This window comes from Podarcis raffonei, chromosome 18, assembly GCF_027172205.1.
Source record: "Podarcis raffonei isolate rPodRaf1 chromosome 18, rPodRaf1.pri, whole genome shotgun sequence".
In the NCBI taxonomy this organism is placed as follows: Eukaryota; Metazoa; Chordata; class Lepidosauria; order Squamata; family Lacertidae; genus Podarcis; species Podarcis raffonei.
Genome location: NC_070619.1, coordinates 633,879 through 661,679, shown reverse-complemented (window position 1 = coordinate 661,679; position 27,801 = coordinate 633,879). Strand labels below are relative to the sequence as shown.

General features: G+C 51.3%; 2 protein-coding genes across 4 annotated transcripts; both read right to left on the bottom strand.

The window, feature by feature from the left end:
- Positions 1-2,672: 2,672 nt before the first annotated feature.
- SLC39A3 (solute carrier family 39 member 3) lies at positions 2,673-11,603 on the bottom strand. Of its 3 annotated transcripts, XM_053372458.1 has the most exons (4): positions 11,528-11,580; positions 6,599-6,659; positions 5,834-6,129; positions 2,673-4,923 (listed from the first exon to the last, which is right to left on the bottom strand). In XM_053372458.1, the coding sequence occupies exons 3-4, from the start codon at positions 6,038-6,040 to the stop codon at positions 4,174-4,176; spliced, it is 957 nt and encodes a 318-aa protein (XP_053228433.1). In that variant the 5' UTR covers positions 6,041-6,129; positions 6,599-6,659; positions 11,528-11,580; the 3' UTR covers positions 2,673-4,173. The 3 variants fall into 3 exon arrangements, with proteins under 3 accessions (XP_053228433.1, XP_053228432.1, XP_053228430.1); XM_053372457.1 differs by lacking the exon at positions 6,599-6,659 and having other exon boundaries at positions 11,528-11,603; XM_053372455.1 differs by lacking the exon at positions 11,528-11,580 and having other exon boundaries at positions 6,599-7,955.
- A 4,105-nt stretch (positions 11,604-15,708) lies between these two features.
- Positions 15,709-24,406, bottom strand: SGTA (small glutamine rich tetratricopeptide repeat co-chaperone alpha). Its single transcript, XM_053372459.1, has 12 exons — positions 24,293-24,406; positions 22,293-22,422; positions 21,506-21,609; positions 21,179-21,263; positions 20,705-20,804; positions 20,294-20,398; positions 19,971-20,109; positions 19,501-19,563; positions 19,211-19,248; positions 18,854-18,943; positions 17,814-17,941; positions 15,709-17,262 (listed from the first exon to the last, which is right to left on the bottom strand). The coding sequence occupies exons 2-11, from the start codon at positions 22,390-22,392 to the stop codon at positions 17,827-17,829; spliced, it is 939 nt and encodes a 312-aa protein (XP_053228434.1). The 5' UTR covers positions 22,393-22,422; positions 24,293-24,406; the 3' UTR covers positions 15,709-17,262; positions 17,814-17,826.
- Between the last annotated feature and the right edge of the window lie 3,395 nt (positions 24,407-27,801).

The following is a 27,801-nucleotide window of genomic DNA, read 5'->3' as shown; positions in this document are numbered from 1 at the left end:
GCCAGGGAGCGTCCGGGCCGAGGAGATGCAGACCCATCCCACCCTTTCCCTCGAATCATAGCATTGTAGAGTTGGAAGGGACCCCCAAAGGTCATCGAGTCCAGCCCCCGCAAGGCAGGATGTTGCTGGACTAAAACTCCCATCCTTCCTAGACAGCACAGCCAGCAGTCAGAGATGGTGGGAGTTGTAGTTCAAGGGCGCCAGGGTTGAGAGAGGCGGCACCACCCTGCTCTTACTAAAACCCCTCTTTTCTGCCAGAATTTGGACTCAGCGGGGCTAAAAAAAAAAAAAACAACTAAAGCAAACACTGATAAAACGCAGTAAGCCAAAAACTTAGAACAGGTAAGAGTGAAGAAGGGATTGAGCGGCCACGGAAGAAGAGCATCTCCACCTCCCAGAAGGACAAGGAGGGATCCTGCCTGGTTTTCCTGGGAGCTAGGGAGTTGCTGTTGCCAGCCAGTGTGGGCACTTCTGGTGGCCATCTGTCATGGATGCTTTAGCTGAGATTCCTGCATTCCACAGGGTTGGACTAGATGACCCTGGGGGGTCCCTTTCAAATTCTACAATTCCATGGTGCTTCTGCCAGACTCTCAGCCCAACCAAACCCCCGAATTCTGGGCTTAAAAGATGCCACTGTGACGTACAAGGCCAGACCTTCTGCCCTACTCCCCTTCCCCCCCTTGCAGTAACCATTGGGCGGCAATGCCTTCCCAAACTGGAGAGGCGGAAGCCAGACTCTGGGGATACACTGTCCCTCTTTGCAGAATTCCTCCCAGAGCGACGGGTGGCCGGGTGACTCATGCAGCCAATTAATTAATATCTGGGATTGTTATTAATATAGCAGCCAGCTGCGGTGAGCAACAGGGAGCCCCTCCCGGCAGGAGCCAGAGGACAAGGCGGCCCACTGGTCTGAGCAAAGCCCCCTGCGGGACACCTGTCTTGCTCAGCAGCTTCGCACTGGCGGGGTGTGTGCGTGTATGTGTCAACAGCTCTGGAAGCCAAGCGGGGAGAAGGCAAGGAGCCAGACTTGTGTGTGCGCAAGGAAGACCTGCAACCTTCCAGCTGTCGGGCTGTGCTGCCTCCATTGCCCCTGACTGTGCCGTCTGCTGGGGATGGAGGGAGATGGGGGTGGGCCCTGCAATCTCTGGGTGCCCCTGCTTCCCGCTGCCTCGCAGGGTTGTTGTTTGCAGTTCCACCAAAAAGGTTATCGGGATGAAGGTTTACTTCAGAGAAAGTGTCCCTGGTGGGAACCGGCTCCAGCAGATGAACGAAGATTTGACAGAGGCTCTTCCTATGCTCTTATGGAGCCTTCAGGCCCAAAGGCAGTCCATCTGGATTCCCGAGTTCTTAGGGGAGCCGGATGAGACTCCAGAGCCCCCCTCAAGAAAAAAGGGAGGGGTCAGCTCTGTCCGACAGTCACTTCCACAGGGGGCGGCTCAGAATTCACAACCCCCCACAAAAACTGCAGGACCCCATAAATTTAGGATAAATTTCGCTTTTTATTGTGCTCAGGATGGTGTTGTGCTGCCTCCAAACAACCCCCACTTTTTATGCATTTTGTGGTATAAATTTAACACTTTTTGAAATCTCTTTGCACATGCAAAGTGTTGGGGAGCTCGGTAACTTCCAGGTGAAACCCGGTAGCTTTTCAACCAGGCCGCAAATGCTCCCGTTTATTTTTCTGGCCCCACTTTTTTGCTGCAGAACTGGACCATTTAAGCCCATGCAATAATGGGGTCATGTTTGGGGGGAGCATTGCAGAAAAACGAATAAAGCAGGTTGGAGTCTGGACAGTCCAGTGTAAATCCACCGCTGATGCACTTATTCCTGCGCCAACAGCATCTTGCAGGAAATCGCGCTGCAAAGAAGAACGCAAACCTCTCCAGAGGAATTTTGGTTTGGGAGTTTTATATTTGCAAAAATTGGCCTGGAACAGAGTACAGCTCCCCCCCCCCAATAAACAGAGCCAGAGAAAAGTGGCGAAATTTGAAAGGTGTTTTATTTAAAGAGCGGCTGAATAAAAGGCCGGTGACTGTTATTATCATTTTTTTAGCACAGTGGAGATTACACTGAATTATTAAAATAAAATAAAAACCCTGCCCCCAGAGCAGAATGCAAAAATATCACATGTGCACAATTTCCTCTGTGCTAAATTCAAAGTCCTGGTGGGGGGAAAGGATGTGGATTTAAATGGAAAAGCAGCCTCAACGTGTTCTGCTCACAAGCAGGTAACTTTCCCAGCATGGAAGCCCCAGAGTCCAAGGTTCCCTCTCTCACCACACCCAAGGAAAGCCAGGGAGGCCCTTGGATCCCCTGCAAAACGTGGGCCTGGGAAGCATAGCCTCTGCAGAAAGTGCACAGCCAAGCCTGCAGACTTGGTTGGGGGGCGATGGAACCCTAATCCCAGACCCCTAAGAAAAAGAGAGAGATCCGCCAGAGATATGGCTGCTCTTTCATTTGGTGGGGCCAAAGGACAGTGCAAGCTTCCGGGTCACACCAGCCTCTTTCGTCAGGTGGCAAAAAGCCCCAGTGCAATGTTGTTTTGACAAGACAGCTCTGCTGGATCCTTTTGGGTCAGCAAGAAGGGGGCTGGCAGCTGAGGACAGCTCCCTTTCCCAGAAACTGAAGGGTGGGCACAGGAGAAGAGTGAGGCCTCGGCACATGCCAGCTGCTACTTCTGAGCCTCGTGTTCGAGTCTCTACCCCGACATGAATCAAAGCCAAAACTCTGGTGCCAGAGCTGGGGGTGGGAAGCAGTGGCAGGAAGACTGAGACCCCCCCCCTTGCCTCCTGCATGTCCTTCCACCCTGAAAGTGGTGCAGGAAAGAGTCTGCATGCCACCTCCTCTTTTGTGCTCCAGGGATCCATTAGGCCATCCAAGCCTCTGGACTCAGCAGCCGAAAGGCCTCCCCTCTCCCTCTCTCTCTCTCTCTCTCTCTCTCTCTCTGGCTTCAGACCCCAGATGAACAAAAAAATGAAAGGAACAGCAATGGCAACTTTCCTCCTTGCAGCCCACAAGGGTCCCCGCAAACCGGCTTTCCACCTTCTTGGGGTACAGCCCTGCTCCACCACCCCTTCCCCTTCAAGAAAAGCGTTAGAAATACAAGGAGGCAGAGAATTGGGGGGCCAGGAGGAGATTTCTGTCTGTGCTGCAAATTAGGAAAGTGCATGGTGCCCCGGGAGCAGCAGGTCCCCTCGACTGGGAAGAAGGAAGGAGAGGCTCAGGTGTCACCTGCGCACTCAGGCGCAAAGGAGAAAGCAGGAGGCGGCTCCAAGTGGGGTTGGCTTTGGCCAGGTGGGAATCAAAGGAAAATGAAAAAGGAGAGACAGAGACTGTGGATTTGGGCTCCCTGGCAAATCTGCTCACAGCAAGAGAGAAGGAAAAAATGAGCCTTTTGAAGAGAGGGGAAAGTGAACCTTTTGCAGGGAGAGAGACTGCGAATTTTGGCTTCCTGGCAGCCAGTGAGCTTTGGCTGGGCCAGACCACCAGCCAACCGTTGGCAAAAGCCCACAAGGGGATCTCCTCCCTGCGCCCCCTAAGAAACCCAACGAACGTCCCAGCGGGATTTTGCGTCCACAAGAGCAAAATCTGTGGGGAAACTGCACAGGCCTGGAGGGAAACTCTGTGCAGCCAGGTCTCCCCTCTTGCCGCCACAATCCTCACCTCCTGGAAAATAAGGGGGGAGCCAGAGGGGGATAAGACGCCCTTTCTGCGCCCTTGACCCTGAAGAGGCGCCACAGGTTAGCTGGCTGCCAAGAGCTTTGCCAGGAGGGCAGAAAAAGGAGTGGGAACTGATCAGGCCCAGGTCCTGTTGTGGCTCTGCCACCTTCCGTGGCCCTTGCCACCTTGCTCCTGACTGGTTCAAGCCTTGCAGGAGAGGGGTTGCCCAGGATCTGGGGAGGAGAAAGGCATGAGTGCCAAGCTGCCTCAGGGACTCGGGTCTCCCTGAGAGCGAGGGGAGCTGAGCAAGGCAGTGCCATGTCCCATCTTGGTCCCCCTGGTCCGGAGTGTGTGTGTCTAAGGGGGCAGCAGGAAGCGTCCTGTTCCTCCATCCGGCCTCGAGGCCACGGAGCCCACGCTACATCACGCCATGCAGAACTCTTTGGCGTGGCTTGGGGCGTGGCTGAGGGTGGCAGCGGTGGGGAAGAGCTTCCCCGCCTGGAGGCCACGGCGTCACCACTTGAAGAAGACGAGGGTGGCCATGACGGCGTAGCCCAGGACGAGGAAGAGCACCTTGAGGAGGCGGCTGCTCTTGTCCTCCAGCTCCTTGGCCAGGATCTCAAAGAAGGTGACAAAGACAAAGGTGCCGCTGGCAATGCCCTGCAGGAGCACCGAGGCCACGCTGGAGGCCACGCTGTGGCGGCTCTCGATGCCCATCCCGATGACGATGCCCAGCGGGATCATGAGGCTGACGGCGCCCGCCAGCTTGGCCGCCTCGCGCAGGGTGAGGCCCGTCTTGGTCATGGTGATGCCCAGCGCCACAGCCACCAGCGTTTCATGGATGGCCACGCCCAGGAAGAGATTCATGACCTTGTGCCCCTCCTCCTGCAGGCCCAGCGCCAGCCCCTCGAAGATGGAGTGGGCTGAGAGGGCAAAGACCAGGCTAAAGAGGCGCAGCGGAGTCGAGCGGGAGAGTTCGTGGACATTGAGGCCGCACTGGCTGGAGCTGTGGCTGGTCGAGCTGCCCTGGTGGTAGTGGTGGCGCTTGGAGGGCGGCTCCAGGAAGGGGCTCTCGAACTCAGAGTCACTGCCCGCATCCGAGCCGGCATTGAAGGTCTCCAGGTCAATGAAGGACGGCTGCTCCTTGCGCACTGTCAGCACCAGCTGCTCCACAAAGACCGTCATGAAGAAGCCCAGCAGCATGATGGTCTCAGCCAGAGGGTAGTCGGTCACCACGTTGCCCACCTTGAGCACCTCCGCCAGCTGCGGAGGGAAGAGAAGAGGCTGTGAAGCAGCGGAACTCCCTGCCACAAGGGGGAGGCAGCATAGAATTGTAGAGTTGGAAGGGAAACCTGAGGGTCATCCAGCCCAACCCCCTGCAAGGCAAGGATCTTTTGCCCAACATGGGACTCAAACCCACAACCCTGAGATTAAGAGTCTCATGGTCTGCAGACTGAGCCAATTGTCTGCTGTCTCCCCAAATATCCCCTCTGCCCAGCTCAGTGGAGATCAGCTTGGCTGGATCAGGCCAATGGCACCCTAGACCTGGGGGTCACCTACGAGCGTCTGGGGAGCCTGCAAAGGAAAGCCCCTCCCTCTCCTTTGCCCACCACAGCCAAGCAATAGGGAAAGGTCAAGTGTCTCTTGGCTGCAGGGAAACTCGCATCCTGGTCTCCCAGGAGGAGTTTCTCAGACCCGCTAACAAGGTGGGAACCGTTATGGGAACAAACCCCCAGGATCCCCCCTCGGCATCCTCAGCGGGGACTGGCGCCTTCTTTCCCAGCCAGGAGAGGGGAGGAGGGTCTCAGGGGGGCAGCAGCACAAATGGTCACCAAATGCGATGGCTTTAAAAGAAGATTGGCCAAGCCCTGCCCACTCCATGGCCCCCAGAAGGCTGCATAGAAGGGGAGGCGGCCCTTGGGAACCCCCCTCATACACACGTTCACAGCAGTGGCTGCTGGGTTGTGTTGATCCTGCCCTCCACAAACGGACAGGGAGGGAAGCCCAGATTGAGTAAAGTTATTTATTCAAAGGTAGAGTGCCTCTGAATAGGGGGGGCTCCATTCCATGGCCATACAGATCCGGGATGGGGAAACCTCAGGCCCCGGGAGGCTCAACGTGGCCCTCAAGGTCCTCTCCACATGGCATTGCCCCCCCCCGATTTGCGCCCCACCTTTTCTCGCACAGCCGGCAGCAGGGCGTTGAAGCAGGTGCCCAGGAAGACGCCGCCTCCGAAGGAGTTGCAGACGGAGATGATGCGCTGGGAGCGCTCTGCCTTCTCACCATCGGTGGCAATGAAGCGGACAGGCAGCAAGGACCCCCCCAGCATCAGCACAAAGACCCCCACCAGGGACAGCACCTTGGTCACCAGGAGGTTCATGGTGGTGCGGCACCCGGGGGCATCTGTTAGGAGGGTGCCAGGGGCTCCGGGTGGCAGGCGTAGGGGGCGGCCGCCAAACCCATGGAGCTCTGCAAGGGGGGATGAGAGAAAAACAGATGGGATTGAAACAACTTGGCAGTGAGACTGTGGAACTGACTGCCACAGGAGGAAGGCCACCATCCTGGATGGCTTTAAAAGAAAATGGGACACATTCCTTTGTTAATGCTGGAGGGTTTCAAATTTTACTATTCTGTTGCTGGGGCAACACAGTCAGATGGGTGGCATAAAATAATAATAATAATAATAATAATAATAATAATAATAATAATAATAAAAAAAAAAACAACAACAACAACAACGGAGGAGGAGAGGGCTCTGGAGGGCTCCTAGCCAGGAGGTTTATGACCTGCAGCCACAGTCAGAGGCACCAATGCTTCTGAATCAGAGTTCCTGGAAACTGCAGGAGGGGAGAGTTGCTCTTGTGTTCGAATCCTGCTTGTGTGTTTCCCTTTTTGGAGAGGGATAATTCTGCGGTTTAATTTTCAGTGTGGTTTATACCTTGTTAGCAGCTCTGAGAAACTCCTTTTTCTGGAGAGAAGGAACCAGGATGCAGGTTTTCCTGCAGCAACAAAACAGATCCTTTCTATAAATAGACAAATGATTACTCATGACTATTACAGCGGTACCTCAGTTTTTGAACGTAAGTTGTTCTGGAAGACCATTCCGAGTTCTGAAATGTTCGAAAACCGAAAACTCAATAGCCAACGGCTAGGCCTCAGGATCTTGCACTCAGTGGAAGCCGCTTGGCATGTTCAACTTCCAAGGTGTGTTTGAAAACCGAAGCATTTACAGTTATACCTTGGGTTGCGAATGTGATCCATGTGGGAGGCACGTTCGCAACCCACAGCGTGAAGTGCCGCATCTGCGCACACGCGTGACGCGATTAGGCGCTTCTGCACATGTGTGTGACGTCATTTTGTGCTTCTGCGCACGTGCAAGCGCCAAACCTGGAAGTAACTCGTTCCGGTACTTCCAGGTTCGGCGCAGTCCGCAACCAAAAATGCACAACCTGCCGTGTTCGTAACCTGAGGTATGACTGTACTTCCGGGTTTACGGCATTCAAAAACCGAAATGTTCGTCAATGGAGATGTTTGAAAACCGAGGTACCACTGGATTATTATTATTATTATTATTATTATTATTATTATTATCATTACAATTTGTACACCTCCCTAGATCCAGTTCACAACATCACATTTCAGTTTAAGAAACACAAAGGACAATAAAAAGAAAAACAACCTAATAACCCCCATACTACAAATAAACTCTTGTTTATGTAAAATACTTTAAAGCAGACTTTTGGGGCATGCTGCCCTCAAGACACAGGAAAAACACACTGGCAGTGAAATATTTGTCCAGGTTCAATTCAGCTCAATGCGCCAGTTGCAACAGTAAGAACTCGATCAGTTAGTATGGCAGCACCTAGACTTTAGGACTCCCTGCCTCTTGATATCAGGCAGGCATCTTCCCATTTAGTCCAGCCTGTTTGGATGCTTGAAAAGGGGGGGGGGGATTTGAATCTGTTTTAGTACTTGAAAGAAAGTTTTGTTTCATTTAAAGCTTGCGTATTTTTCTTGATTTTTCGGCGTTATTATTTTCTAAACTGCTTTGAGGTTTGTTTGTTTTTAACTATCAAGATGTATATAAATTTGACTAAATAAATAAGCAATTTCATACGAATAATGTATCAGTAATAACTAGTTATTATGATGACTGTTTCATTAATAGGCTTCCTGTCAGTATTCTTATTATTATGTTTTTATCCTTGATGTTCTGTAATGTGTTTTTACTGTGGAACCCCACCTGGGATCTTCTGATAAAGGGCAGTATATAAATTGAAATAATTATTATTATTATTATTATTATTATTATTATTATTATTATTATTATTACATCTTCAAGGCCATCCCCACAAAGAATAGATTGCAATACTCTATCCAGGGTGTAATTCAAGAGAGCACCAATAATACAAATATTTAGAAAAGCAGAGAATCACTTGGCGCTCTAAGAAGACTTAAGAGCAGAGTCACATACCGTATTTTTCGTTCCATAGGAAACTCCGTCCCATAGGACACACCTAGTTTTTTGGGGGGGAAATAAAGGAAATTTTTTTTTCCTATATTCCCCCCCCACCAAGCAGGTCGGGGAAACCGAACCAGGTCGAGGAACAGCGGGATGGCGGCGCTGCGCCTCCCTGCTGTCCCCTGAGCTTGTGGGACTGGCCGATGTCTGCCCTGCGCGAGGGCCCTCTGCTTCAGGGTGCCCCGCGCGCCGGGCAGCAGGCTGCTATCCGCAGCGTAGGGAGCCCTGCGGGGAACTCCTGCAGGGCTCCCCACGCTGCGGATGTCTGTCCGGCACGCGGGGCGCTCTGCTTCAGGGCACCCCTCGCGCCGGGCGGCAGGCTGCTATCCACAGCGTGGGGAGCCCTGCGGGGAACTCCTGCAGGGCTCCCCACGCTGCGGATGTGTTCCCGAAGCGCCGGGCGCTCTGCTTTCAGCGCACCCGGCGCTCCGGGAAACAGGCTGCTATCCGCAGCCTAGGCAGCCCTGCGGGAACGCCTGCAGGGCTGCCTAGGCTGCGGGTGGGTTCCCGAAGCGCCGGGCGCTCTGCTTTCAGGGCGCCTGGCGCTCCGGGAAGCGGGCTGCTATCCGCAGCCTAGGCAGCCCTGCGGGAATGCCTGCAGGGCTGCCTAGGTTGCGGGTGTGTTCCCGAAGCGCCAGGCACTCTGCTTTCAGGGCGCCCGGCGCTCCGGGAAGCAGGCTACTATCCGCAGCCTAGACAGCCCTGCGGGACCTCCTGCAGGGCTCCCCATGCTGCGGATGTGTTCCCGAAGCGCCGGGCGCCCTGAAAGCAGAGCGCCCGACGCTCCGGGAAGCAGGCTGCTATCCGCAGCCTAGACATCCCTGCGGGACCTCCCACAGGGCTGCCTAGGCTGCGGATGTATTCCCGAAGCGCCGGGCGCTCTGCTTTCAGGGCGCCCGACGCTCCGGGAAGCAGGCTGCTATCCGCAGCCTACACATCCCTGCAGGAACTCCCGCAGGGCTGCCTAGGCTGCGGATGTCTTCCTGAAGCCTGGAGAGTGAGAGGGGTCGGTGTGCACCGACCCCTCTCGCTCTCCAAGCTTCAGCGAAAGCCTCCATTCGCCCCATAGGACGCACCCAGATTTCCCCTTCATTTTTGGAGGGGGGAAAGTGCATCCTATAGGGCAAAAAATACGGTACTTTAAAGCACATTCACATGGCTTCCCCCTTGCAGAAGTATCCTGGGAATTGTAGTTAGTTTGTTAAGGGTGCTAGGAAATGCAGCTCTGCGAAGAGAAACTACAGCTCCCAAGAATCTTTGGCAAGGGGATTTCATGCTTTGAAGGCATGGTTGCGAATGTGATCCATGCTCACAAATGCATTTCATTGTTATTCCTGGGTTTCTCCTTCCTTGGAGGTCTTGAATAATAATAATAATAATAATAATAAATTTTATTTATACCCTGCCCACCCCAGCCAGAGCCGGGCTCAGGGCGGCTAACACTAGTAAAATTACAGTAAAAACATAAAAGGAAAAAAACCTAATTTAAAATACAGGTTAAAATGCAATTTAAAATGTAGCCTCATTTTAAAAGTAGCTCATAGATCAAAACCATAAGGGGAGGGAAACATAAGGGTCAGACTGAGTCCAAACCAAAGGCCAGGTGGAACAGCTCTGTTTTGCAGGCCCTGCAGGGCCCTGGCCTCATGAGGCAGAGAGTTCCACCAGATCGGGGCCAGTACTGAAAAGGCCCTGGCCCTAGTTGAGACCAATCTAAATTTAAACAGTTTGGGCAGCCCCGTCAGGGATCCTTGATCTGTGATCCCCTCCTTGCAGGCAGCTGGACTTGGATGCCCTTTGGCTGACCCTCCCAACCCTACAATTCTATGATTCATTGGAGGTTTTTCAGCAGAATTTGGATGGACTTCTGTTGGGAATACTTTAGCCATGTGATTCCTGCATTGCAGAGGAGGTTGCACAGGATGACCCTTGGGGGAGCCTGTTGCTGGAATTTATGTATAGGTTTGGGGGGAGGGGTTGCCCCTCCAGCAGATATCACACACATGCAACCCACTACCAAAATCAGCACAATCACTTTTGTGACTTGTCCCCACAAAACACTTTATCACAGTTTCTTCCTGTCTATTCAAAGGGCCTTTGCTGCATGATACCAAATGTAACAATTCACTGATAAATGTATCTATGTACTGGCTCACTGGGAAAACTTTAGAAATTCATACAGACATGTGAGCTCAGCTACTCAGCAGCCCCTCTGCCTGAGCGATAATCCCTGGCATCCTGATACCTGAGTGCCAGACAGGTAGCCAATCCAGAAATACCAAACCCAGATGAAGACAAAAAGGTGTGATTAACTTGGCTGAGAAACAGAGAAATGTAAATATCTCTTTTGTTTCACTTGATGGGTGTTTGGTGGAGGGCAAGGGAAACCATGGGGCAGGGTCCAGGATACTCAGATTACTGCCACCAGACCTCCCCTTTCGTGATGTATTAGTGATGTAGTTTGGCGGGGTGTAACATGGGGATTAGCAGCTAATAAAAGTTTGGGTGCTCTTTTGTTTGGGGCTTCCATCTTGTTCCACCTGGTGGCAGGTGGGAGTCCAGTCGTGACAGTCTTCAATAAAGACCAAGCCTTCTGGCTCCTGTTTTGCTCTGCTATTCCTGGCTGGTGTCCTTGTTTTTTTGTCCAAGGAGCCCTCAGATTTCTCCGTTAACAGTCCAAATCTAGGATCCTACAATTCACTGGCAGTTTTTAAGCAGAGTTGGGATGGCCACATGTTGGGGATCCCTGTGTTGCAGGGGTCAGACTGGGTGCCATTATTATTATTATTATTATTATTATTATTATTATTATTATTATTATGTTATGCCCCGGATAGAGTACCACAACCGGCTCTTCATGTCCTTGAAGACAGTTCAAAGATGATGATGATGAAGTTCTGACCCCTCCAAACCACACAAACTGGCAAGCTCGCTCTCTCTCTCTCTCTCTCCCTCTCCCTTGTTGGAGGCTGTTCAGCAGAGGTCCGTCTGCTGGCAATCCTGCAGCCCTGCGACTGCTTTGTGCCCAAGTGGGGGCTGGACTAGATGGCCCCTGGCGGCCCCTTCGATTGCACAACCCTATGCAATAGCCTGCTATTATGACGATTATCACTGCTGTTCTTCTTCTTCCTCCTCCTCCTCCTCCTCTCATGCCCCACACCCCGACGGCGCATCCCTGGCTGCAGTTGGGCAAAGCCATTTGCAGACCCAAGCGGCTAGTCCTCATGGAGGCGGCGGCGGCCACGGGGAGGAGCCCCGCCCCCTGGCGCCCAGGCCCCGCCCCCTCCGGCGGTTCTGGGCGCCGGGCCCCCGGGGGGTGCGGGAGCCCCCTCTCCTCTTCCTCACCTGCGCGGCCGCTTCCCGTCCTTCCTCCTTCCGCCCCTTTCCCACCTCGCCCGCCTGCCTTGGCAACCGCGGGGAAGCGGCGCCTATTGGCTGCCACTGACGTCATGGCGGCGCCCGTTGGCTGAGCAGCCCGCCCGCCCGCTGTGGACCCCGCCCCTTAGGCGGGCCTTTCCCTCCCTCTCGCCCCGCCCTCCCACAGGCGCCTTTCTGCTGTGCAGCAAGTAAGGGTGTCCTCCAACCTTCAGGGAAGTGGCTGTGCCTGCCGAACGGTGGCCGGCGCGGAACAGCGGCCGCGACATGCCTGGTTCCGGCGACTTTTGCGTGTGCTGGGAGAAACCCACCCGCCCATTGGCTGAGCAGCCCTGTTCGGTAACGCCCGTTGGCTGAAGCGGCGGCCGATTGACCTCCAGTTCAGGAAAGTGGTCTACCCATTAGCGGAATACGCACGAGAAATATATAGGAAAAAGGGTTCCATACGGAGAGCTGTCAGATTAGCGCTTCCTTATTTACGGAAGGCTTTTAGGGGATGCCCCTCTCGAAGGGGCGTCTCCGGGGTCGGGGAAGGCGGGAGGGGTGCGCGTGGTGGGTGGGTGTAATACTTTACAATGAAGGGGGGGGGCTTCCTGCTACACGAAGATTCCTAGGAATATCTATTTGTTTGTTTGAATATATATGTTTTATATTAATTTATAGTCTGTTCTGACCAGGAGCCATGAGATAAAAAATACTCCAGGTCAATAGGCAGTCTACCTCGGAATAATTTGAACAGATAAGAAATCAAGATGAGTCAGATATAAAAGAGGAGTGGGAATACTTGGCAAATATTTAAAGAAATATAACAATCAGATAAGCTTCCAAGTGGGGTTAGATATAGGAGCAGCAGTTAAAAATAAGCAGAAGAGGGATGGTAATTAAGGAGATGCAGCTAAACAAGGACTAAGTTAGAACCCACCCACCCCTGAGGGATGTGTGTGGAAGCCAAAGAGTGTAAGATAAACAATGACAAGTGTATAACGGATGTATTAAGGTGTGTAAAATGCATTTAAAATCACACACACACACACACGGAAGTGGACAGGTTGGTGCTCCATGGCAGTGCACCTGCTTGGCATGCAGAAGGTTCCAGGTTCAATCCCAGGCAGCGTCTCCTGACAGGGCTGCAAATCCCCTTTGCCTGACGCCCTGGAGAGCCACTGCTGCTGCCATCCAGTGCTGACGACACCGAGCTGGATGGCTCAAGGGCCTCACTCTGTCCCAAACAGCACCCTGTGCTAGGGGGGCAGGGATGCAGCTCAGCAGGATCCGCACAAAGCTTATAGCTTTTCTACAACCTCCTATTCCTGGAGCCAGGTTAGAGAAAAGTTTGCCTAAAGCAAAGGAATGAACAGTCATTTCCAAATATTTTGGAAAAAGGTCACCCCAAAAGCAATAAAGCGATTTTTGCCTAGGGAACTGCATAATGTATTATGTCATATGCATAGCATGCATACAGGAAAAAACAGAGATTGCAGATTTTCTAATACTAGGACATTTTGTACGTTGCACAACCCACTTTACTGCTTACAATCAAGCAAAGTTGCAGCTGGTCTTTGTTTCTGCTGCAGGAAGCAAAACGTTCCCACACCACTTTGCTTGCACCTTCTGCGCACCTATCCCTTCTCGGGATCTGGAGGACGGATGGCTCCTGAGAGCCAGTGTGGTGTAGTGGTTAAGAGTGGTAGACTCCTAATCTGGGGAACTGGGTTCACGTCTCCGCTCCTCCACCTGCAGCTGCTGGGTGACCTTGCGCCAATCACACTTCTCTGAAGTCTCTCAGCCCCACTCACCTCACAGAGTGTTTGTTGTGGGGGAGGAAGGGAAAGGAGAATGTTAGCTGCTTTGAGACTCCTTCGGGAAGTGATAAAGCGGGATATCAAATCCAAACTCTTCTTCTTCCTGCTTCCAGGGATTCTCCCAAACCCGCAAGGCTTTTTTGCAAGGTTTCAACATTTCTGACAAGTTCTTGAAATGATTTTCATGGAGTAGTAATGTTACATAGTACAGTGATTCCAACTGTTCCTTTTGGGGTCCCTTTTTCAGTGCCTTTCAGAGAAAAGTTCTGATACAGGTTTTGTTTTTTTACAGGAGTAAAAAAAGTTATAACCCTAATCCACATACCCTGCTTGCAAAAAGGGTTGTGTCCTGGCAGCTTCCCCAAATTGGGCTGGGAAGGGGCAAGGTTCTCCCCCGATCCCTGCTTAATCCCCACCCCAAGACATCACCGCCAAACAAAACCCCCATGAAGACTGGCACCTTTCTTTTCATTTAACGCAGGAATAGAGCCCAGGGCCCACCTGCAGCTTCCCCATGAAGGGCAAGGGAAGAGAGTGCCCAGGGGGCCACTGCCAGTCAGAGCAGGCAGCATCAGACAAGTTGGGGAGAAAGAAGCATTGATTGGGAGGTGGCCTGGGTTTGGACTAGATGACCCCAGGGTCCCTTCCAGCTCTACAGAATGGTCAGTTAAGAGAGCTCCCAGTTCAGGGGTATTCTATCTTGAAGCACCGGTTCCTGGGAAGCAGCAGCTCCTTCCTGCCCTCTCTCCAAACTGGGCTGTTCCCAGTTGAAACCAGGATGCAGAGCGAGGTGGAGCCGCCGCTGGCTCTGAGCCAGGTGTTCGCTGGATTTTTAAAAAGGGTCGTGTCAGAAGGGATGCCAAGAACCACCTAGTCCAACTTTTCTGTGGCCAAGAAAAGGACGGTCCTTCCTCCCAGAGGGAAACGTGGCTTGCTCCTTCTCATGTAAGCTGACTCGCCTCCTGCAACTTGCAGAGGGCTGGGCTGGAGGACCTCTGGGGTTCCCTCCCAACTCTGCAGCTGTCAGTTGCTGCTCATTCTTTTCCTTGTGACTTTTCTCTGCAACCTCCCCCCACCAAGTTGTGCTTTTAATATTTCATTGGGAGCTGCCCAGTGCAGCTGGGGCAACTCACTGTCTGGACACAGGAAGGCCAACGTGTTCAGCAGATTACTTTTAATTATGCTCATGTGCATTTACCAGATGGCTGGTTTTTCATGTGTAATCAAAGAAGTTATAACTACATTCCCACAAATTTATCTGATGCTCAATGCTGCCTCAACAGACTGACATGGGTCCAGCCTAGTTGCTCAGTTTTAGAAAAGAATAGGCAAAGGTTATTACGCTCTCTTTAGGAATGTCTGCTAGACATCTTTCTGTGATATAGGAACACATACATGAACTACGCTCACTTCAGGAATGTCTGCTAGAGATCTTTATGTGATACAGAAACACATGCAGGCAGATTATGAGGACACAATGCCTCTCCTCTCTTAAGTATTCCTGTACATAAATAATAAATAAATAAAAAAGGGTGAGATGTAGGGATCAGATGGGATTACCATGAGGAATTATAAAATACACATCAAGCCATCGTGTCCACGATGAAAGCATTGTGTTGACTGGGTTTGATATATTGACGATAATTTCTGATTAAATCCCATAAGATTCTACATTCATGCCCTTTTCATGCCGTTTTGACTCTACTGCCCATTTCTCGCAGGCATCCTGGGCCATAAAGATAGTGGGCAAGTTTCTTTGATGCAGGATGTTAATCTTAGGGCCTGGAAATAGTTTCACAGGAAGGTGATAAAGATGCCTATCTCCTTGCCATCCTTCCATCCTCTCTTGTTTACTCCTGTTTGTGATCTCCGGAGTTTCTCTAGTCTTCTTTTATTTACTCTCAGATTATGTATGCATGCTCAGAGTAGTAGTCTTTGTAGTTAAAAGAATTTCTTTTGATCTAACTTTTTCCCCAGGTGGGGTTTGTGGAAATGCTCAGAAGAAATCTGATTGGTTCTTACGAACACTCTGTAATAAGTTGTTTTGTGAATAAAAACTACCTGGGCCAGGGGCTGCACGGCGGACAAGCACAGAGAGACAAGATTATACGCACCCTTCCCAGAGTCTTGCTGGTTCAAGCCTCTGTGTGTATTCTTATTAATCAGGGTTCAATCCTTCCTTTACTTTGCGAACGCAACAAGAACAGTTTCAGGTTAAGTACGGACCTCCGGAACGAATTAAATACTTAACCCGAGGTACCACTGTAATTAATTATCATTATTATTAATAATAATAATTCCCTGTTTTAGGTTGGACGGGGGCCAATCGAGAGGGGGACAACAGCAAGCAACAGTGTCCAAAGGATTTTATTTTCTACGTTAAAAAAAGGAAAACGGAAACAGTGCCAATTTCTTTAATAATAATAGTATTTTTTTAAAAAAAACATTTTGAAGGAATCCAAAGAAAAGCTCTTAGGGGGTGGGGTGGGGAGGTCTCCGAACCCCTTTCCCCCTTTTAACCCCCCAGGGATCATTTATTCTCAACAAGGCATCTCAAAAATTGTCAATGCCCCCTTTTTTGAGCACCCCCTTCTCCAGATGTGGGGTACCAAGGAGGTGGGATAGAACGGCAAGTTTCTGAGTGCCCATTTGCCCCCACCCCTAATCCTGAAAAGGGTCTGCGGAAGGCGGGTTGCAGGCTGGGCAAACCAGGAGCAGAAAAGTGGGGTTGGGGGTGTCGCTAGAGACGCCCAACTGGAAGAGGAAGCCCTGACCTGGCCTTGCAGTGGGGAGAGGAAGAGAGGGTCCTCTTTTCCGCTGAGCCACTCATCTTTAGAAATCAGACCCTGTTTCTAGAAATGCAGCTTGGGGGTGTGCATCTATTTGAATTGGGGGTGGGAGGCAGGAAGCTTGTCTGTCCATCTATCCCAGAGACCTTGTAAAATATTGAGGGCAACCCCCCCCCTTGCAAAGCAACTTTCTTGGCACCGGATTCATGGCGACCCTCCGTGGGGCAGGTGGGGGGTGCTTGAGGGCGACGCCCCAAGGGCATTCACACACCCTTCCTACACTAAAGCCAACTCAGCCCCCCCCAAGACAAATTTCCTTTTGCTAAGCTCACAAACATGCAAGAATCCCCACCAAATCCCCCCTCCCAATATTTGAATTATAAACCTTCTGGAAGCCAAAGGGGGGGGCGAGACGTTGCTAACCTGTGCTCCCTCCGCAAAGAGATCTACGAATATTGCCATGATCTTTTAAGAAAGAAAGGAAACAAAGAATATCCTATTTTTCACCTTAGCTGCAATTTCCCAAAGTCATGGCCCCCCCACCCTGCAAAACACACATGTTCCCATGCAAAAATCCCCCCCCCCCGTTTTTTGCCCTGTGCTAGAGATCCCAGACGAAGGCACCAGAGAAGAGCCTGGCAAAGGGAGTAAGAAACAGAGACAACAACACAGGGAAGTGGACACAGAAATCCATTTTGGGGGGGGGGGTTGGTTTTTTTTTGCAAAAATAAAGAGAGAGAGAGGGTTTGCTGCCCCACTCCGCCCCCAGAGAAGGCCGTGGTTCTGGAGTGAGGCTTCTTCCCTGGAAACGTAGCATCTCCCCAGGAGAAAATGGGATTTAAAAACTGCTGCACCAGTCGTGGATCTTCCCGGGGGTCTCAAGGGGGGCAAGAGGAAGAAGAGGAGGAGCAGGAGGAGGAAGGGGAGACTACTGGGGTGGGAGGAGCTGCCTCTCTAACATGCAGGTTCGGGGGTTCGCCCCAACCCCTCCATTCCTGCTCCCCCCCCCCGCACTCCATGAGGAGAAACAGCAACACAAACATGGCTTTTCCAGTTTCAAATCTTCTTTCCTGTCCAGCCAAGGAAGGAGGTCATCTTCCGACAAAGGGCACCCCTGGAAGGAAAGCAGGTGGTTTTGTTCTTTAAAAAGGGACATGCCCCATAGAACCAAAAAATCCAGATAGACTGCCTCTGGAGCTGGAGGCTCCACATGTACAGGAACGGAGCCCGGGCTGTTGGTTCAGGCCCCAAGGGGATCCATCCAGCCCAGCTTCCTGTCCTTGGAGTGGCCAGGCTTCCCAGCCTTTGGATCAGGCCAAAAGGGGCTCATCTGGCCAGGCTTCCTGTCCTTGCAGGAGTCTGGATAGACTGCCCCTGCACCTGGAGGCTCCACAGTAAGAACCTGGGTGCCGCATCAGGCGCAAGGGGGCGCATCCAGCCCAGCTTCCTGTCCCCACACTGGGCAAACGCTCCATAGGACCTAGGAGCCCAGGTAGACTGCCTCTGGAGCTGGAGCCTCCACAAGAAGCCCAGCGGCTGCTGCCACATCAGGCTGTCTGCTCCTGTGTCTGATCATTTTCCAGGAACACCAGAGACCATCTCACCCTGCAACAGCTAGCACATCAGCCCCCCCCCCGAGCCCCGCACAAGGTCCCCGGCACACACCTTCCGACCCGCCTCATTCCTGCTGCTCCTCGTTGCTGGCGCTGGGCGTCCGGCTGCGGATCTGGCTGCGCAACTGCTCAATGAGTTCCGGGTTCTGCTGCTGCATCTGCTGCGCAAATTGCTGGCCCCTGCAGAGGGAGAGAGGCGCGTCAGAGAGGGCCCCTGATCAGGATGCCAGGTATTTTCCCGCTGCAAAATGTGCCGGAATATCCAGGCAATCTGTTCAATTTAATAAATCCATAGCCGGCCACCTGTCCCGGGGTCTTCGAAAGATTTAATAACCTCAATAAATCCATAGCCAGGAGACTCTGCGCAACTTGAATTCCCTACTGAAGGGTAAAGAGTTCATACCACAAACGCGGGCAGAGACTCTGCAATATTGTGGCTTGAATTCGGAGACACCACCTGCCAAAATATTTGAATGGGAAGCATGTATTTGTGGTCAAATTATTGCAGGTTCATCTGATAAAAATAGATTTAAAAATAAAAGGGGAGAAAGGAGCAGCAGTTCTCCAAGTGTGGCAGGAAGGTTAAGGGGCAACCCAAGAAAAAAAAATTATTTTATTTTATTGACTTATATACCACCATAAGATCTCAAAGCATTTCCCATTCAAACATTTCAGTCCAGGGAACTACCAAAATCATGTTTTCATTTGCAGAATATGGATGGATATCTTTTCAAAATTAAGACTATCTTCACTGTTTTCCCCAATGCATATCTTACCAATAAAAAAGATTGGTTGGTGCAAGCAAGTTTTTGTTCTGCAAATGCAGTCCGGAGAAAAAAGTTTGGGCGTGGGACTGGGACCTGGGAGAGACCAGGGTTCAAATCCTGCCCACTTGGACTCGGGGGGCCAGCCGCTACCTCTCAGCCTAACCAACCTCGCAGGGTTGCTGTGAGGGGGATTAAATGAGGAGGGAGGGAGAATCAGCTGGAGATCCTTGAGAGGAAAAGCAGGGAGGTAGATGCAAGGCTGCTGGCCAGGTGCTGTTGCTCAGAGCCGGGAGGGGAGAGACCCCCCCCAAGCCTTTCTACTCACGCTTGGATAAGGCTGGCAAGGTCATTGGGGGACGCGCCCGCTCCTGGCGCTGCCATGGGGTTGGTGCCACCTGAGATCATCCCAGACATCCTTCCAGCAAAGAGGGCAGGAGAAAAGAAAAGGGGTCATTGTCACAGGTTGCGAGAGTCGGAAGGGTTCCCCCAAAGGTCATCCAGCCCAACCCCTGGCAAGGCAGGGAGCGCAGCAATCCTCGGAGACTCTTCTGAATGGCAAGTTGGCTCTCCTTCCAGCAATTCTGAAATCTGCAGGGACCCTGCCATTCGGGGGTGTCAGAAGAAGCTTTAAAAAAAGACCCTCCCACCCCTTCCCTAAAAATCAGGTGTTTCCCATACTTACAATTGCTGTACCTGCGGATTGTTCATCAGGTTTGATGCCTGTTTTAATTTTTTTTTAAAGGAGAAAAGTGGAGGGGAGAGAAAAAGAGAGTGGTTGGGGAGTCTTCTTTTTACTATTAAATTTTTATTATGAAATCTGTCTTTTTTCTATTGCAGTTTTATGTTTTGAAGTGCCCTGAGATCTATGGTTAGAGGGCAGCATACAAATTTTAACAACAACAACAAGAACAAGGAGATCCTTATTCCTCCAATAATTCAAAACACCAGCTCAGGAAGCAGGGCTAGGCTCACCATGCTCATGAACCCGGGGTTGTTGAGCAAGCCGGCTAAGTCGAAGCCTCCAGCACCTCCTGTCTGAAAGGCAAACAGAACCGTAGAGTCAGAAGGGACTGCCAAGGATCATCTAGTCCAGCCCCCCGCAAAGCAGGAACCTTTTGCTCAGTGTAAGAGCAAAAGGAGGATTTACACACCACTGTTTCCTCCTAGGAGCTGAAGGTGGTGTGCAAAGTTCTCCCCCTCCGTTGACATCCTTGCCATGACCCTGCAAGGCAGGCGAGTCTGAGAGGTGGCGATTTGCACCCTGGTCTCTCCCCGTTTAATCCTCACAGCCACCCTGCAAGGGAGGCCAGACCAAGAGAGGCAGTGGCTGGCCCCCTAGGTCACCTGGAGGCTCTATGGAAGAGGGGGGGTGAACACCAGTCCCTCGTGGGTCCTGGCCCAGGTGCTCTAACCACTGCACCACTGCTGCCTCTCCTTCTCACCGGGCTTGGAGCCTCCTTCATTTTCTGCTCCGTGACTTTGAGGTTGGACTTGTACGTCTCGTTATCTGGGTCAAGCTCCAGAGCTTTTCTGTAGTAGACAACGGCGTCCGAGAGTTTGTTTAGGCTCGACAGGGCTAAGCTGGAAGCAGGAGGCAGAGAGAGAGAAAGTTGCCTGACCGAAAAGGAGCACCCTGAGCTCCAAAAGCCGTTCCCTGGCTTCTCCCTTACAGGCCACATCCTGGGTCCCCCACTTAGGCTGGAGGGGCCAGTGGGGAGGGGGAATTACCTCTCCCGCCCCGCCTTCCGCCCCCCAAGATGCTCACCCCATCCTGCCATAGGCCTTGCTGTATTTGGGGTCGATGTGGATGGCTCGCTCGCAGTCCCGGACGGCCCCGGTGTAGTTCCCCAGCTTGCTGTAAGCGGCAGCCCTGCGGAGGAGAGAAAGAAAGACGCTCAGCGCTCACGCAAATGGCACCCTAGAATCGTGGCGTTGGAGGGGACCCTGAGGGCCATCTAGCCCAACTTTCCCTGTGGAAATTGAACCCGCAACCTTGGCATTCTCAGCACCACACTCTAAGCAATGGAGCCCTCCAGGCTGACAGGAAGGGGGAATATAGAAAGAAACAAACATACAGAGAACATTACACACTTACACACACACACACACACACACACACACACACCTACAAAAGTGGAGAAAGAGAGAAAGATCTGCCCATCCCCCACCAGCTCACCGATTGCAATAGTAAACTGCATTGGACGGATTCAGCTCAATGGCTTTCCCATAGAAGGAGACGGCACTTTCAAAGTTTTCCGCCTTCATCTGCTCATTTCCTATTGAGAAGGGAACAAGGAAATCCTAGAGTTGGAAGGGACCCCGAGGGTCATCCAGCCCAACCCCCTGCAAGGCAGGAATCTCCACTAAAGCATCCAGAGCACCACTATTGATGCTTTTTTTTCTAGAAAAAGAGGTGCTGGAGCTCACGAAGAAGTAGTTTCAGTAAGTGCCACACTTTTTAACCGAAAGAAAGAGGTGCAGTACTGCGGATCCTTGAGAACCGCCTGGAAAAAAGCACTGAGGATGAGGGTGATGATCCCTGGCAGGCCCTCAGCTGCAGGGCTCCCTCCCCACGGAGACGCGCTTGGCCCCCTCGCTGTGCAGCAGCCTGGCTGGAGCTGGCATGGAGTGCCCAGAGGGAGGGTCTCACCTTCGGCCTTCAGCCTTTCTGCCTCTGCGGCCTCTTCTTCTGAGGGGGTGACTGGCTCTGAGGGGGGTGGGCTTGGCTGTGGCTCCTGAGGCGCACCAGGGCAGAAAGAGAGAAGAAAGTCAGAGCTCAGGAGGTGCCTGCCCAAAGGACCCTTCTTGGGGCAGGCAGGATCACCAGGAGGGTCCCCCAGCGCTCATCCAATCCAACCCAGTCATGCTGCCACTACAGACTACCTGCTCCCCCCACCCAGTCTCCCCCTACTCTGCCAGCAACACCGCCTGCAGAGACACCCCCTTCTCCCCTCCTCTTGCTCCCACAAACACCTACTTTTGCTGCAGCAGCTTCAAAAATCTCCGGCAGGGTCTGGGACAAGGCGAGGCTGCGGTCGTCCGTGGAGACACCAAACGCTGTCTCGAGGCACTGGATGGCGACTGCAGGAGAGACAAAGGGCCCCGTTAACCCTGCTCCCCTCATTTACAGCTCCACAGGGAGGCGGGGGGAGGGTCGGTGGCAGGACACGTTTCTGGCATGCAGAAGGGCCCAGGGTGGCAGAGACACTCAGCTTCCAATCTCAAACGCCTGTGCCTACTCAGCAAAGACAAGCCTGGATGGGGCAACCAAGCCAGATGGGCAGGGTATAAATAATAAAATTATGACGACGATTATTATTAATCACATTTGCATCCCGCCCTGCAAAACAGTCCACTTTTAAGGAAGCAGTGGTGCCGCCTTGTGTGTTTTAATGGATTAGATCGATCGATCGACAGCTACATAGATGTAGTTTCAATTTCAATGATGTTTGATCACTTTTTAATTTGTTAATTTGTTGGAAGCTGCCCAGGGTGGCTGGGGTAACCGAGTCAGATGGGTGGCATATAAATAATAAATTTGTTGTTGTTGTTTTCCTTTGTTTTTAGCAGTTTCTGTTTTATTTGCAAGCTGCCTTGTGTCCTGTCGTAGCAAAAGGCAGGATATAATTTTTTTATTTTTTTTTTAAGAGTCAAATGTTGGGCGAGAAGGTTGGGCCAAAGGGGCCCCCGAGGCCTAAACAGGAAAACATAGAATCAAACTGAGCTTTTTCCAGCTCCCATTTGCCCGTCCTCCCCCCCCCCACCTTCCAGGCTCTCCTGGGCATCGGGTGAGAGTCCGCCATGATGCAGCTGGTCCTGGAGGAACTGGATGATGGAGAAAGCCAGGCGCCTCTTCTCGGCCATGCTGGGGCTCCAGGGAACTCCTCTCGGTGGCTGGAAAAGAACAGCAGCACACAAAGGGTTAACGGTCAGCATTCAAAATCTGCCATGTCCAACTGGGGCCACAGGGAGATCTCTGGGCACCAGGTTGGCGATGGGCATCTCTGGCTGGTTGGCCCCTCCGGCAGAAGAGTTCATTTCTATCCCAAGGAGTCCATGGTTCACCCCCTCCTCTGTTAAACCCTACAACGACCCTGCGAAGGAGGTGAAGAGGTTGTGACTGACTCCAAGGTCACCCAGCGAGCTTCATGACAGAGTGCAGATTCGAACTCTGATCTCCCAGGTCCCCGTCTGACATTCTCACCATTACACCCTCACTGGCTTGCCAGAGCACTTCTGCAAGTAAATAAATACAGTGGTACCTCAGGTTACAGATGCTTCAGGTTACAGACTCCACTAACCCAGAAATAGTACCTTGGGTTAAGAACTTTGCTTCAGGATGAGAACAGAAATTGTGTGGCAGCAGCGGGAGGCCCCATTAGCTAAAGTGGTACCTCAGGTTAAGAACAGACCTCCGGAACGAATTATTCTTAACCCTAGGCACTACTTCCGGGTTAGAGGAGTTTGTGACCCGAAGTGTTTGTAACCCAAAGTACCACTGTATGGGGAAAGCCAAATGTCACTTAGAGAAGGTCCTGAAATATTCTCCTTGAAGCTGACAAAAACCAGGACATCATTGGATTTCCTTCTACGCCTTCCTTTCTCGCAATTATGGTCACGCTGTAGAACTGGCGGAAGGTTTGTCTGTTTGCATTGGGATGCCTCTTTGGAAATCATCTCCAGATTCTGCAGGGCAGCTCCCCAAATCAAGGAGCAAGTTGTACCTCTGGGCTTGGATCCCGTCAGGTGACATTTTGGATCAAGACTCGGGGCTGCACCACTCTAAAACACACTGATTTCAACCCCTGATTTCAAAACAGTGCTGATTTTTAACCGCTGGTGCAAAGACTGAGCTGATTTTAAGCCACTGATTCCAAAACCATGCTGCTTTTAATAACAATAATAATAATTCATTTTTTTAACCATGCCCATCTGGCTGGGCTTCCCCAGCCACTCTGCGGAAATCAATTTCGAAGTGCACTAATTTTAACCACTGACTCCAAAACCACCACACTTTTTAAAAACTGATTCCAATGTGCACTGATTTCACCACCGATTTCAAAACTGTCCTGATTTTTGCTTGTTTGTTTCTCAGAATTGCTGAGGCCATATCATCTATCCTTCTGCTCCCCGCTCCAGCCTAGGGAGAGGGTCTTGCCTGGAGCGTCTCCCCCACCCCAAACCCCCTCCAACACCTCGACCTTCTCGGATGGGCACCCAGAAAGGCAGGCTTTGCAGCCCCCCTGTCTCATGGGATTTGGGGGGCTTTTGTTGAAGGAAGGAAGGAACATAGCATAAAGTGAAACAGTGAAAACTGGGACCTCGTGGTTTATCACAGGGGGTTTGGCTGGACAGGCATGCATCCAACAGGCACGTCCTTCTCCCCCCCCCCCCATGTACCACGTGGAGATGCAGCCATGGAAAAGGGCTGCACCTGCTGGACTTCTGCCTGTTCTGCCCCCCTCCATTATGTTCTGGGGAAGAGGAAAGGACGCCCCCCTCCGCGCCCCTACTCTTTCTCCGGGGAGAGGGAGGAACTCAACAGGTACAGCCTCGGACACACAGAGAGAGAGAGACCCCCCTTCCCCTCTCAAGGACCCGGCTGCCTCCAGGGCAGGAGCGGCAGCTCCCCACTTGCTTCGAGGCAGAAACCCAACCGGTACAGCACCCTGGCCACCAACCCCCCCCCCAAGCCTGAGGGCGGCCCCTCCCCCCTGGGAACAAAGGGGGGCCTTCCCCGGGACCCCCGCCCCCCCCCACTCACCAGCCCTCCGTCGCCCCCCAGCAGCGCAGGAGCCAGCGAGTCCGCCTCCCCCGGGTGCGCATGCGCGGATGGGTCCCCTTCCCTTGTTCTCCGGCCTCCCGGCCCAACTGCGCCTGCGCTCTGGAGCAGCTTCCGCCAGTCGCTGACGCCCAACTCTCAGTTCCGCCGGCAAAGCGCGCATCAAAGCGCATGCGCAAAGAGGCCCCTCGCCGCGCTCAGGAACGCGCGCGCGAGAGTGACGTAACTGACTCTATCATCTCCAGCGCATTGCATTCCAGAGATAGATGAGAACAGTAGAGTGACACAACTCCTTGTCTGCATAGGGCGTTTTCGGGTTCGCAGTGGAGAAATTCTCCTCCTCCTCCGAAGAGGGTACTGGGAGTTATAGCTCGGTGAGGGGCGAACTACGGTTCCCATGATTCTTTGGGGCGTCGGGGGTGTACTTTAGATGCATGCCGTATGTATACACCGGGCTTGCTAGCTAGGGATGATGGGAGTTGTAGTCCCAAAACAGCTGGAGACCCAAGTTTGTTAAGTTTGGGAAAGTGTATCAAAGTCCCGCTAAACACTTTCTTCAGACTGGACACACCTCGGACTGCAGTCTTGTGGTTTTTCAGGGTTATTATATTTTTTAGAAAACATCCCAGGGCAGCTCAGTAAAAAGGAGCTCAAGCTGTGAGTTACAAGAGACTTGCTACGTTGTCCAATGTTTGCGGAAGACCAGGCTGAATCTGAAAAACTGGCACACAACGGCCCTGCAGTGTTGTCCAGTGTAGTTGCCCTAAGCGTGTTGCGAACCTACAGCTGGCCTAAGACTAGCAGCAAGCGCTACCAAGTGGGCATCTGAGAGAAAGCGGCTTGTGCAACAACCTTGCGAGGCAGAACGCAGCTACTCTTCTTCTTCTTTGACGATCCCTCATAGCTGAGTAAGATTAACTTCCATAAACATGGTTTTAACGGGGGCGCTGCCTGAGGGGGCGGGGTGCCCAGTGCAGGGGGGGCAGCCGCCATGGCACCCTGCCGGGATTGCGCTGCCGGGGGCGGTGCGCTCCCCCCTTCCTCCACCAGTGCTTCCGGGCAGGAGTTGATCCTGGTGAGGGTTTGCCAAGCATGCCTTCCTCTTAACACGTTTCTCCCTTTCGTCCTGAGTTTAGTGTCTTCAAAGTCCATAACACCTTTGGTCAAGGCTGTTCTTCAATTGGAGCTCTCACAGGCCAATGTTTCTAAATCATCCATGCTTATACTGCATTATTTGCCTTGAGAGAGTCTTTATTTTTTATAATTTTTTATAAGATATTTATTGAAACTTTCCACTTTAATACATTAAAAAATCGAAAAAGAAAAAAACAAAAAAAGTTAAAAACACATAAAGTTTACAATCCTTATTTTTCTATAACATATTTCCCTGACCTCCCCACACCTCCCCTTCTCATATTCCAATTCAAATTGTTAATTCAACAAGTTCTTATCCCCAATTTTTGACCTTTTTCTATTTAGTTCATTTTTTAAAAAGCCAATTTTACCTTATAAACATCAATATTTATATATCAATACTCATTCTTAAAACCTCTTTCTATAGTCGACCCAAATTCCCTTCCACGACTTCCCTAATTTTCATACGAATAGCAAAACAGAGTAAAAGCAAAAACAGATTGTAATTATGCACCCTTTGGATCCCCAAACTCCACCCCCCCCTTTCCCGGTTTCAATCCCCAACAAATGTCCATCAGTCTTAATCTACTATCAGCCTGGAGATCTCACGTCCGAGGCTCTTAATTCTCTCTCAATTCCTCTCTGCCGGTTTTTTTGATAGTCCTTAATATTAAACACCAGATCTCGGAGAAGCTCTAGCCGAATGGGATCCATGTTTCTTCCAGCCAGACCTCCATACTTAAAAGTGGAGCCCGAATCTTGTTTCTTACTCCTTTCAAGTCCAAATGTCCCCAAAGCTCCAACTTCCACCTTAATCAGATTTGTAATCCTTGGATCTTCAGACCTCCACATAAGGAGATCTCTCCGTTCTTCAATCTCCAATTCAAACCAGATTTTCAACATCAAGTTCTTATTTTCCTTTGTAGCCATCATGTCAGGCCTCTGGCTCTCCTTTGTCATCTGCAGCATTACAGCTCCTCCTTCCTTTTCCTCAGGAACAACATATATCTCTTTCTCCACACTCTCAAAGTTCTCAAGTTTCTCTTCTTGTCCAGCTGCATGGACTTCCTGAGTCAAGTCCTTATCAAATTCAATGAGTTTATTTACTGTTAAATCCAGAGTTGCAACATTTGTAGCCAAAACATCAATTTGGCCTTGTAACTTTCCCAAGAGAACAAAACTCTGTCCAATTTAGCATGTATTTTCCCTCCTTCAGCCATTCTTGTAATGTCCCAAAAACCCCTCTAGAGGGATTTTGGTTACTTAAAATTCCTTCCAGTTCAAATCCAAAAGTCAAGTTAGTTTATATCAATTCTTCCTTGTTTTCAACAAATTATAACCAAATTGTAACAAATATAACCAGCAGAGACAACAGAAACAAAGTTCTCTTTTTCAGTCTTGACAGCTAATTTGACAGCTGTCAAACTCTTCAATACATCTTCAACAGGCTCTCTCGCGGATCACTCCCGGGTCCGGGGGGGTGGCACTTCAGCTCCCAAAATTAGCTCTTATCCTCCAGTAAAATTACTTATACTGCCAAATCGTGAAATTAATGTCTTTTGCCCAATAAACAAGAAAAAATTCTCTCGACCTTAGTTAGCTGATCCTTGCTTTAGATTATTTACAAGACGGGGAGACGGACTTCCTGTTTGCGCCTTCCCCGATCGTGCCTAATTCAAAAAAAAATTTTCTTTGTAAATCCAATTTCCGTACTACTCACGGGTTGTTGCTTTTAAAGTCCAATTGTTCACAAGAAGAAGTCAGGGCTCTCCGACCATGGCATGCGGCTTCACTCCGCAGGAGAAGCAGTCGACTCTCAGCACCGCGCCGCTCACCCCGTCCCCCGTTCCGAAGCCTTTAAAAAGGCTCCTTCGCGGGTCGGGGGGGCGCAAATGGTGCCCGCCGAGTCACCAAGTTCACAGGCTTCACCGCCTGTGATTTCTGAGGGTCCCCGCGTCGCCGCCGCGGCAAGACCCAACTCCTGCGGAGCCGATTCCCTCCGGAGCTCGGAGGGAATCCGCCATTAGCCGATGGCGCTAACCCGGAAGTCTCTTGCCTTGAGAGAGTCTTTAAACCTGTTTTGTTTACCACCAGCATTACGCTTTCCCTTTTAAGTTCAGAATAGTGTAGTTGCTGTGGAAGACGATCATCAGACATCCGCACAACATGACCAGTCCAACGAAGTTGATGTTGAAGAATCATTGCTTCAACACCGGTGATCTTTGCTTCTTCCAATACACTGGCATTAGTTCGCCTGTCTTCCCAAGTGATTTGTACAATTTTTCGGAGACACTGTTGATGGAATCTTTCTTTTCTTTTCTTTTTAAAATAATTTTAAAGAATTTTCAACATAACAA

What these genes read in the sequence shown, in the direction of transcription:
- SLC39A3 (XM_053372457.1), bottom strand. Translation starts at nt 6,040, where the DNA reads ATGAACCTCCTGGTGACCAAGGTGCTGTCCCTGGTGGGGGTCTTTGTG. An exon ending in TGCCGGCTGTGCGAGAAAAG is followed by an intron (nt 4,924 to 5,833) that starts GTGGGGCGCAAA and finishes TTCCCTCCGCAG; the next exon opens with CTGGCGGAGGTGCTCAAGGT.
- SGTA (XM_053372459.1), bottom strand. Translation starts at nt 22,392, where the DNA reads ATGGCCGAGAAGAGGCGCCTGGCTTTCTCCATCATCCAGTTCCTCCAG. An exon ending in TGCCCAGGAGAGCCTGGAAG is followed by an intron (nt 21,610 to 22,292) that starts GTGGGGGGGGGG and finishes TCTCTCCTGCAG; the next exon opens with TCGCCATCCAGTGCCTCGAG. An exon ending in AATCCGCAGGTACAGCAATT is followed by an intron (nt 18,944 to 19,210) that starts GTAAGTATGGGA and finishes CTTTGCTGGAAG; the next exon opens with GATGTCTGGGATGATCTCAG.